The sequence below is a fragment of the Octopus bimaculoides genome, chromosome 3 (assembly GCF_001194135.2).
Source record: "Octopus bimaculoides isolate UCB-OBI-ISO-001 chromosome 3, ASM119413v2, whole genome shotgun sequence".
NCBI classification, from domain to species: domain Eukaryota; kingdom Metazoa; phylum Mollusca; class Cephalopoda; order Octopoda; family Octopodidae; genus Octopus; species Octopus bimaculoides.
Genome location: NC_068983.1, coordinates 48,001,811 through 48,013,452, shown reverse-complemented (window position 1 = coordinate 48,013,452; position 11,642 = coordinate 48,001,811). Strand labels below are relative to the sequence as shown.

At 37.9% G+C, this 11,642-nt stretch overlaps 1 protein-coding gene across 1 annotated transcript in view; it reads right to left on the bottom strand.

Moving 5' to 3' along the window:
- Window positions 1–11,642, bottom strand: part of LOC106868092 (uncharacterized) — a 43,791-nt gene that overhangs the window by 11,469 nt on the left and 20,680 nt on the right. Inside the window, exons 3-5 of the mRNA XM_014913208.2 lie at window positions 11,159–11,291; window positions 7,491–7,644; window positions 7,134–7,342 (exon numbers count right to left, since the gene is read on the bottom strand). Coding sequence (XP_014768694.1) covers window positions 7,134–7,342; window positions 7,491–7,644; window positions 11,159–11,291 — 496 coding nt within the window. The remainder of the gene's footprint in view (window positions 1–7,133; window positions 7,343–7,490; window positions 7,645–11,158; window positions 11,292–11,642) is intronic.

Below are 11,642 nucleotides of genomic sequence, written 5' to 3'. Positions count from 1 at the left end.
AGAAAAAAATTAATTATGGTACTCAGAAATCTGGATGTTTGTACTTTTACAGATTTTTATTAATGTCACATATTAAATGAAGCGCTTTTCACCTAGTCGTGTAGGTTTTTCAAATTGTTTTTGTATATATATATTATTTAAAAGAGTTTCAACTCTGTTTTTTTATGTTTTATTTATATTCTTATAAAATCAGTGTGGGAAATAGAATATGGAATATATAATATAAATAGTAAAATGAAATGAAGTATTGAATGTCATATTGAATAAATTAAATATTGAGTATTAAATATATATAGGGGCTAGTATACTTTCCTGCTTTATAGCAGTCATCAAGGTCCCGTCTGGCAGATGTGTTTTAATTGTAGTTGACTAGCTGTCTTTTTGTCCTTTATCCACATTCCATTTCGACAGCTGCAGTAGGTGTTTGGCTATATTTAGAGATGATTCCAAACCATTTTTTAATGTTTATTTTTAGAAATGATGACATTTGAGAAATTTTTCGAGTTTTAGTTATAGAGATAAGATTTTTAAACCCCAAGTAAGATTAATTTAATCATTGTGTGTTAAGAGTGAGTTTGAATTTCTTAATAAAGTCCTTTTCTTTCCGTTTTCTCCCAATTTCATTCAGGTTGTAAAGTTTATGAAATGGAAATATCATAAAAGTTTCACGACCACATGTTGCCAGATGGTTACTCAGTGGTATTTGGCGGACCTCTGGGTTTTTAATCTGTTGTCGATGCACACGTGAGCGTTCCGATAGTGCATTACCTGTCTGGCCAACGTACAGTTCTTCACAATTTGGGTATTTGATGCAATAGATTAGATTTCTACTTTTGCAGTTCATGTTTGCATTGGTGAATATTTTCCATGTTTTTGTGTTCATATATGGGCCGGTATGATTGATCGGCATGTACCGCATCGGCTATCATTGCATTTGGACATCATTGAATTTTGCAGTCAACAAAATACCTACCAGCTGAGCTCAGGATTCGACGCAGTCGACTGTCCCGCTCCCTAAAATTTCAGGAATTTTATTGTTAGTATTATTATTATCATTATTGTTATTATTATTATTATTATTATTATTATTATTATTATTATTATTATTATTATCAATATTATTATTATCATCACCATCATTATCATCATCATTATTATTGTTGTTGTTGCTGTTGTTGTTGTAATAAAATGCTGGAGATTTTGTAGCCTCAGCGTGTACAGTCCTGGACCAAAGGTAGACCAAGAAAGGGTGCTTGATACCTTGTGTATCGGCAAGCTTTCACAGCTTTCAGCCAGTCGGGCAACGCGGTCGGTGGAAGCTCCACTATGGAGTTTCATAGGGGATTAATGACGGGCAAGAGCGACGATGTCCTTGGGGAAACTCTGGGTGTTGGGAAGGATCAATTAACTGATCTTTCCTGCGGTCTTTTGACCCGGGGCCTATGGATAACTTCCGGAAATACCTGGCCTGACAGTGCTAGCCGGGGAGCTCTACCGGTTCGAGAAGTTCTACAGACATAGAAGTGATGTCAGTCAGACTTGTCTGAGATGTGAGCTATGCGACGAAACCGTGCTGCAAGCACTCGTCCAGCATCCGTGCATTGTTGACTTGTGGAGCTTTGTCGAACAGCTGTTATCGCATGTAGGACAGATCCGGTTACATCCGAGTCCATCGTGAAGATCGCCCGGCGCCTTCCTTTGGCCGAGAAGCAAAGGTGGTTTTCCTTTGTTTGGCGGCTATGGCGAAGGAGGTACTGTGGTGGACGAGATTGAAAGGACTGAAGACAGATACTTTACACCTCGGTCACTCCCTCATTGACTTTTTCAAGTCCCACTTGAAAAGGAAAGTGAGGGTAGAGAGGGAAGTTCTGCCCCACCACCACCACCATAAACCCACCCAGTAAATTTGTTAAGAGGTGGGGTTGTGTTGATGATGGCACGTGTGAATGAGCCTACTTTGAACTTTCGTTTGTGAAGCAGAGGTTTTTGAGAAGGAGAATGGCGCCTGCTGAGGCGCACCTGGCGGTTGGGATAACGAGGCTGTGTGGCGTTCTGCGGTCATCTCCGTGAAGAACTCCCCGCTTTGGGGGAACTTTTATTGATTAGTTGTTTTACCACTTTTTTTTTTGTTACTTATTGTATACACAGCATTGTTCACCACCTCACTTGTCCCTTGTATTGCATTGTCCCTATTTCGCCCAGAGCGCTAAACGAGTGCTTGTTACCAACATACACCGGAACAGGTAATGGACGAAAAGGAGAAGGCAAAAATCCTCTGGGACTTTGACTTCTAGACAGACAAGTTGCTAGAGCACTGGAGGCCAGATGTAATAACCTTTAGGAAGAACAAACAAGAGTGCCTAATAATCGACGTAGCAGTGCCAGGAGATTAACATATTATCGTGAAAGAAAGAAAAAAGATTGATAAATATAGAGACCTGAGAATAGAGAACGCCAAGATGTGGCAGCTACGAGATTCAGACATAAATGTCGTCCCTATTGTCATCGAAGCATTGGGTTCCATACCACCCAACCTGAAGAAACATCTGGAAAATTTAGAACTATCCTACAATCTAGGTGTATCGGCATTACTTGAAACTGCACGCATATTGCGTAAAGTACATACCTGCACTGTTTAGGAACCAAATACACACGACAAGGAGAGATGTAGTGAATGTGAAAAAGCTTAAACATTTCGCAAGTGCAGATTTTGGGGGCGGACACGGAAACAGGGAGGCGGTAAGAGCAATAGAGAATAATAGGGGTAGAGAAAAAAAAAACAAGACATTAAAATTATGGTAAACTGGTGTTCTATTATACTATGTTAGTATAGTTTCGATCGGGTTTTGTTCTAAACATTTAAGCGGGTTTAGATTTTGTAATTCTGTTTGTAGTTTGGTGTAGGTAGAATTGAGCTCGGAATCTTGGGGTTAGTAGCCCGCGTTCTTAACCATCACGGGCATATAGCGTAATAGTTAAAAGCGCGGGCTATTAACCCCAAGATTCCGATTTCAATTCCAGGCAGCGTCTTGAATAAATAATAATAATATGATGCAGTACCAGGCAGTAACTCTCATGGCTTCTGATCTTGACTGATTGGAAGTGTTATCATGTACATTGTTTTGTCTTGGTATAAAATATAGGCTACAGCAAATATTCTGCTTAATACCACAGATTTGCTTGTCGGTTCTTTGACCTTAACCAGTTGAGCATGTCCTTTGGTGGATGACGATATGTGCATCTCTGATCACGAGCAGAAGTAGAGGGGGGCATCATAGCCATGTGTTGAGAGAAATTCTTCGAGGTTTGGATAATTCACCTTTGGAAACATGGGCGTTTTGCTCAACATCCTTAAACAAACTTTATTCAGGGACCTTTTGAGCGGAATGGGCTACTTGACCTGAAGAAAATTCTAACTGAGCCCACCTGCGAGGTCATGTGCTGCTTATCTTGATATGAGATCGCCATGTCGCGCACATATGGTTGTGTTGCATGTGCCTGGTGTACCCTTATCAGACGGGTAGTCATGATGGGTATACTGGGCTTCGTATATTTTACCCCAGTGTCACTCTGATGGCATGCGCTGCTCTGTCACTCAATAATAATAATAATAATAATAATAATATCAGCAAAAAATACCTTAGGAATGAGAACCCAGCGTTGCGTTCAAAATTCTGCCAGGACACCTGATGAAGGCTGGAGAGTAAATCAGTCGAAACGTTGTGGTAACATCAAAAAGGATGAGCACACATATTCGTCCAATGGAAATAATGTAAATATTGTACTTAAACCCTTACTTTGGATCTGCATACGGCCACCACCATAACTAAACCCATTGCCACCATATCACCCGTCTTTGACTTAGCTACGTTAAAAATACGTATTTACTATGTAGTGCCTTCAGTGATAAATTGGAAACTGCTAGTATGAGCCATGGTGAAGGCTTTATTTGCGTTCATGTTCAAACTGGGTACTATGCAAGGGTGTTTTCTTTGGACGAATAATGCTTAATTTTTTTTCTTTATTCTCAATATATTTTTGAATTATTTTTTTTTCTTCTTCTGTAATATAGTTCTTTTGTTTTGTTCTGTTGTGGGGTTTTTTGGTGGTAGGGGTACTTGCTTTCTTATTCTATGTTGGTGAAGTAGACAATATTCGCAAGACTTCAATTTGTCTTGGAAACCAAGCGACTGTCCAATCGGCTATCGAAAATAGATATAGGTTATAGTAATTTATAGTCACAATACATTATGTCTTCGCTAAATTGATTTGTCTGATTGCCGTCGGCAACGTAGACAATTAATTAATTAATGATGCACACAACAGAGAATGTTACATAATCTGTAATATATACTTAAATACATCTCACGATTAACAATATACAGCTGAATGCTTTTGATGAAGTAACAAAGAGAATCGAAACTTGTAAAGGGAATCCGCTTTCCTGGTCGCAGAGAAATAAAAGGAAAGCACATTGTCTTCCATATACTTTATATGTATCTCATGATGATATATCATAACAGTACATAAGATATTTTTTTATCAACTAATGTATCTACTTTCCACAGCAAATCTAAAATTGTATGCTCACAAACGACACACTCCGACTGCTCTATTTTACATCACTTTTACTCTTTATATATCGCCTTTTTCATTATACATTAACAAACATATGTATGAATGTATATATGTATGTACGTATATATATATATATATATATATATATATATATATATATATATATATATATATATATATACATATGTGTGCGTCGATGTGCGTGTGTATGTATGTATGTATATGTACATACACAGATATATGTAAGTAGGCGGCGAGCTGGCAGAAAAGTTAGCACGCCGGGCGAAATGCTTAGCGGTATTTCGTCTACCGCTACGTTCTGAGTTCAAATTCCGCCGAGGTCGACTTTGCCTTTCATCCTTTCGGGGTCGATTAGATAAGTATCAGTTACGCACTGGGGTCGATATAATCGATTTAATCCGTTTGTCTGTCCTTGTTTGTCCCCTCTGTGTAGCCCCTTGTGGGTAGTAACGAATTAACATATATATATATATAATTTATTTAATTTAAAATGCAACCTAGTTGTTTTGGGTTCATTTCCACTGCGCAGCACGTTGGGAAAGTGTCTTCTACCATGGCTCTGAGCTGATCAATGCGTTTTTGGGTGAATTTGATAGGCGAAAACTCTGTGGAATGCTATTGCATGTAAGTATGTGTGTTGTGTGTGTGTGTGTGTGCGACTTTGTACAGGTTTGTACGCCTTTGTGTTTCTACTTGCGTTTGTCCCTCACTACGGTTTGATAGGCGGTGTTGGTTTGTTTACGAAAAAGTACAAGACTTATAAGAATATATACTGCGATCCATTTGCTCAAAACACAAGCATTCAAGGCGGGGTCCCAGTATGACTGCATTGCAATGATTATAACAAGTAAACAATGCATCTTAGGTGCGTCCCATAAAATTTTTTTTTCTAAATATCTGTTATATTATGGAAAAATCACATTACACATTGCAATATTTATGAGCATCTGAAGGTCTGAATATTAAACAGGCCTTGACATTAAATACGTTTGGGGTCACGTGTTACATCAGCGATGATTGAGCGAAACAACACAGTGACCATATTCTAAATTTCTCTCATATTTTAGTGAAAAGAAAGTAAACTATGTAAAGAGCATGTACGAGGCGAATCCCGGTAAAAAAGTTACAGGTAAAAAAATCACAGGAAAAAGTCACGGTAATATAGTTACAGGAAAAAAAACAGACACAGGGTTTTCGTCCGAGGGGTTTTGTCCGGTAGTGTTTTGACCGGATCCCATAAATTAATTGTCTTTTTAACCTGTGACTTTATTACTGGCCAACGTAAATTAACTGTGACTTTTTTCTGGTGACTCTTTTTCCTAACTAAAATTGTGACGTTATTACTGTGACTTTTTTCCTTTGACTTTATTACTGGTCAGCTACACAACAAGGCATCCGTCTTCTCCATCCCAGAGATGGTCGTTGGTATAGAGTCCCTAGGTGTCTCTTCCATAAAGTCCCGTCAGAAGTAACCGTTATTACACACTCCGGCTGGATTCCGAAACCTGACCAACTGCGACTGTAGATATTATCTGACCATCTCGTTCCTGCTCTGCACTTAGGTTCCCTGCCGGTTGGTAAGGTCTGAAGAATCCGCAATGGAATTCGCTCCTGTGATGTTTTAATCACATGTTTATGGTACACGGAGAAGTACTGTCTCTGAGTTGCACACCTTGTCGAGTAACGTAATTCCAGACATTTTTTAGAGGAACTCCCATTTCGGCCGCTTGTATTCACAATCCTATTGTTTCACATATTACCAAATATTCATGGCCATAAGAGAAGATAGGCAAGGAAATCAAACTGAAGGTAATTTTTTTTTTAATTCTTTTACCCAGCCTCCAATGTTGTGACAGCAAAAGTAGACCCATTGATTACTGCAGCGGAAGCAGTGAGTCAGTAAACCAACTTACACTTTGGTTAGTAAACTGACCCGAATAATTGAAACATGGTGAGCTTAGCTGAAAACGTGGAAGCGTCAGGTAGATGAGTTGCTGAAAAAAGGACGAATGGCGTAGGTTTGCGAAAGAAAATATGTGACTCGTACAGTTGGCTTCTAAAAGTTGTCTACAAAATAGACAGGCGCGGGAGTGGTTGTGTGGTAAGTAGCTTGCTTACCAACTACATGGTTCTGGGTTCAGTCCCACTGCGTGGCGCCTTAGGAAAGTGTCTTCTAATATAGCCTCGGGCCGACCAAATCCTTGTGAGTGGATTTGGTAGACGGAAACTGAAAGAAAGCTGTCGTATATATGTATATATGTATGTATATATATATATATGTATGTATGTATGTGTGTGTGTGTATATGTTTGTGTGTCTGTGTTTGTCCCCCCAACATCGCTTGACAACCGATGCTGGTGTGTCTACGTCCGCCTAACTTAGCGGTTCAGCAAAAGAGACCGATAGAATAAGTACTAGGCTTCCAAAGAATAAGTCCTGGGGTCAATTTGCTCGACAAAAAGCGGTGCTCCAGCATGGCCGCAGTCAAGTGACTGAAACAAGTAAAAGAGTAAAAGAGTAAGAAAAATACTTACTTTTGCACGCCATGCGCTTGGCATATATCTCATCACTAGATGAGCGAATTCATGAGAGAAAATGTTCTCTTTGTGACCGTAAGGGTCTTTATTATTACATAACACGATATCATCCAAACACAGTGAACGGCTACCGGAAATTCCTGCAATATGTTGCCATTTGCGTCCATCAAATGTACATGTAATGGAGCAAGAACCGGTACATTTTCCTGCAAAGAAATTGCCGAAAATTATTATAATTTCAAAATAAAATTCGTACAAAAGATTAAGAAATAAGGTGATGTCGTTATATGGTCGTTAGGTCTTTTCGAATCGTATTAAGGAAGAAGAGTGAAAGAAATTCAAACTATAACTTACTATAACATTCAGGTCGGTCGGCGAGGTTTTCATATTCTGGGTAAACGGTCGGACCCTCCGTCCTTGAAAACAGACCAGCGCCTAATGATGTTGTAAGCCCTCGAAATACCTCAACAGGCATATTCTTCACCATCTTTATAATGATTTGGGCTGCCTGAAGATTATTTAAAGAAAAAAATAATAGAGAGCGAACATACGATTATTACTATTTTTGCTCTTAACAAAATATATTTTACTACCTATTTAAACTACCGCGTACGTTTTTAGTTTCCCTCTATTAAAATGAGTCAAGTGAAACTGCTTTAGTATCCCCCAACTTTCTTTTTTGAGAATTAATACATTTTAAAAATTATTTTCTGACAATACTAAATGCACAACCAGGAGAGATTTACGACGAGGGCTAAGAGTAAATTTTTACAGGCACCTAAAATATTGCACCCAATCTTTCCTTATGTAGTCCCCTGAAGATTTTAAATGGGTTGGAATGGTATAGCATTATAGTACTAGCTAGACAGTGGAGGCGCAATGGCCCAGTAGTTAGGGCAGCGGACTCGCGGTCAGAGGATCGCTGTTTCGATTCCCAGACCGGGCGTTGTGAGTGTTTATTGAGCGAAAACACCTAAAGCCCCACGAGGCTCCGGCATGGGATGCTGGTGAACCCTGCTGTACTCTTTCACCACAACTTTCTCTCACTCTTACCTCCTGTTTCTGTTGTAATTCAAAGGGTCAGCTTTGTCACACTGAATATCCCCGAGAACTACGTTAAGGGTACACGTGTCTGTGGAATGCTCAGCCACTTGCGCGTAAATTTCACGAGCAGGCTGTTCCGTTGAACGGATCAACTGGAACCCGCGACGTCGTAAGCGACGGAGTGCCAACAACAACAACTAGCAAGACTGCTTCTCAAACAAATATTATAGATTGCTATAACTGGAAATCTTTCGAACATAGATCTGTGCAAACGAGGCTAGCGTAGTTCTAAATCATCACAATCCAGTGTGAGCAATGATTGGATTTTCTCACTTTAAATATTACTGTTTGGTTGAAGCTTTTTGCTTTCTCTATCGAATGTGAGATGTTTTTAAAGCACTTCAAAATATAAACTACTACAAAATACTATTTGGCAGTAAAGATTATCTATCGTTGAATAGTGATACGGCCTTTCTAATGACTTCGTGAAAACACACAGATTATCGTAGTTGGGCAAAATAACAAGAACGTGAACGTCTGGATATGTTAATCTATCTTTTTACAATTCCCTTTAGAAGTAAACGGATCTTTTAAATAACATGTTGCTAGTTATTGAACATATCGTTTTCGTGTTCGATATTTCATTAGAAGCTAGAGAATCAATTGAGCAGGAGCCGGTAATGTTGAAAGCTTTGAGACAATAAGCTGTTATTTGGGTGGAAATGATATGAAGCTAGATAACAGTTGAAAGGTTAATAGATTTTGTCTTACAATTAGCTATGCTTGTTGAGTGTGTAATCAGGACCCTACTATTTCTCAAAATAACCAGTCATCATGGATAAAAACAAGGATTACAGCATAGGAAACGCACATTAATACAAATGAAGTTCGCACTTAGATTGTTGCTACTGGTTCGAAAATCTGCATGTTTTCCTGTTTTAATGTATGTTGTAGAGTCAACTCACACTCCCACACGTGACTGTCAGTGAACTGGACGAGTCTTAAAAATACATGAACCAGTAGACTGTTGAGATCGAACTGTGAGAGCGCTGGTTTCGTTATTGATCCTATGTTGGAGCATTGGATTGTTATTGTGCGAACGGTTGTAAGATAACCGACTCGTTACATTGCTTATTGTTATACGGTTATATTTGGTACTCTGATATAGTGTTACACACACACACATCATATATCGTCACTGATGATATAACAATGTAGGTAACACTTGAGGAAAGATGAGATTCGTCAAGAGATTGGTTTTGATGCAATACGAGACGCCAGTAATACTTTTACAACTCAGTAAGAAACACGGCATATGCCAGGCTTTAAGCCGAAATTAGTCTTCTTTCCAGGATCGACGGATAAAGTAATGCTATTTTATTAAAAGTCGATGTGTTGGTAAATTTGGATCTTTTTTAAAACGGGGGCCACATTTTTCATTAACGAAACACTTTGAAACTTGGAACACTGGCAGAATGTGTCATATAAAACATCTTTTTCTCTTAGTCTTCTTAAAAAAAAAAAGAAATCCCTAAGTTATTCCATGTTAAAGTTGTTGTATTTCTGTAATTTCAACCAATCACTGACGTCCATTCAGCCGATATACATTTAGTGCCTACTACATAAACAAACGATTCTGAAACAATTCTATCGGTGATAGGGTTAGGGTTAGGGTAAAACAGCAAATTTAAAAAGAAAAAAGCAAATAAAACGAAGAAGAAAAAAAGAAAATGAGAAAAGCAAATTTAAAATGAAAAAAGCAAATAAAACGAAGCTATGGCTTAATCAGCCAAAGGAGTAAATGTAAACAACTGAATACTTATCAGTGATTGGTTGAAATTATCGAAATAAGACAATTTTTTACATGAAATAAATTCGAATACAAAAATATTTTTCTGTTCTATAACACAAAATAGATAAGTATACGAAGTTTGAAAGTCTTTCGGTACCAAAAACACTACGTAAAACATTAATGAAAAATGTGGCCCCCGTTTTAAAAAAGATCCGTAAATTTTAATATTTTTATTATGTTATTAAAATGTAATTAATCGATATTTTATTACAAATAAGTCATCAATATTATTGAGAAAAAATGTAGCATGAGATTAATTTTTTCCGTAATGTGTCTAAATCATAGTATGGTTTCTATATCTTTTTTTTTTCAAAACAATATTATACATACCCATAATGAAATGAGTTCAGTTCACACAATATCCTATGACTCGAGAATTGAACGTGTACCAGTCGAAAATAATTTAATAATTTCACTATTAATTCAAAAGATTATACTAATATCTTAATACAATTCTATTCATTGAGGAAAGTGCTAAAATATAGCATGTCTACTAACATCGTTCAAGTCTCTGATTGTGAATTTTACAAGTGTGAATTTCACCTTTCATAATTCTTTTTTTTTTTTCTTAATAAGTATAATTAAGCAACACATATACATTGAGGCATGAGCAATAAATCTATGTCTAAATAACATAAATATTTACCTACCGTAAGGCGGCGAGGAGGCAGAATCGTTAGCACACCGGGCCATACGCTTGGCGACATTTCGTATGTTTTTACGTTCTGAATTCAAATTCTACCAAGGTCTTTCATCATTTCGGCATCGATGAAATAAGTACCAAATCGCCTTACACCATCGCCCGAAATTGCTGGCCTTGTTCCAAAATTTGAAACCAATATTTCCTTATTGCAAGACGACGAGCTGGTAGTATCGCTAGCACGCTGGACACAATGCTTAGCAGCATTTCGTTCGACATTACATTCTGAGTTCGAATTCCACCAACGTTTTCTCTGGCTTCGATCCTTTCGGGGTGAATAAAATAAGTACCAGTTGAGCACTGGATTGATGTAATCGCCTTTCCTCCTGCCCCAAAATGACCGGCCTTGTGCCAAAATTTTGAAACTAACATGAACCATACGCTTTTGCAAATCAGATTAAATTACCGTAATGTAGTAAAAATTACCTTACTGACAGCCAATTCTGGAACTGTGTTGGTAGCTGTAAGAGCAATTACAGGTTCACTTGGTCTGTAGTTGTAAATTCTACCAGCCTGATTAATATATTTCGAGCGGAAGGAGACTCTGCCATGGCTGATGCTGCAAAATATCAATCCGATTAGAAATAAAATTTATTAAAACAATATGTGTTGTCAGACAATTTTTGCTGCATACTCGTGGCTGCGTGGTAAGAAGCTTGCTTCCCAGCCACATGGTTCTTGGTTCAGTCTCACTGCGTGACAAGTGTCTTCTACTCTAGCTTCGAGGTGACCAAAGACTTGTGAGTAGATATGTTTGACGGAAATTGAAAGAAACATGTGTGTGTCTGTATATATATATACATATCCCGAGCGTTATACTAATGCATCCATTTGTTTTCTACACCACTTGTCTTCGTCTGTTGTTTTTTGTGAATTCTCCTTATATATATATATATATATATATATATAT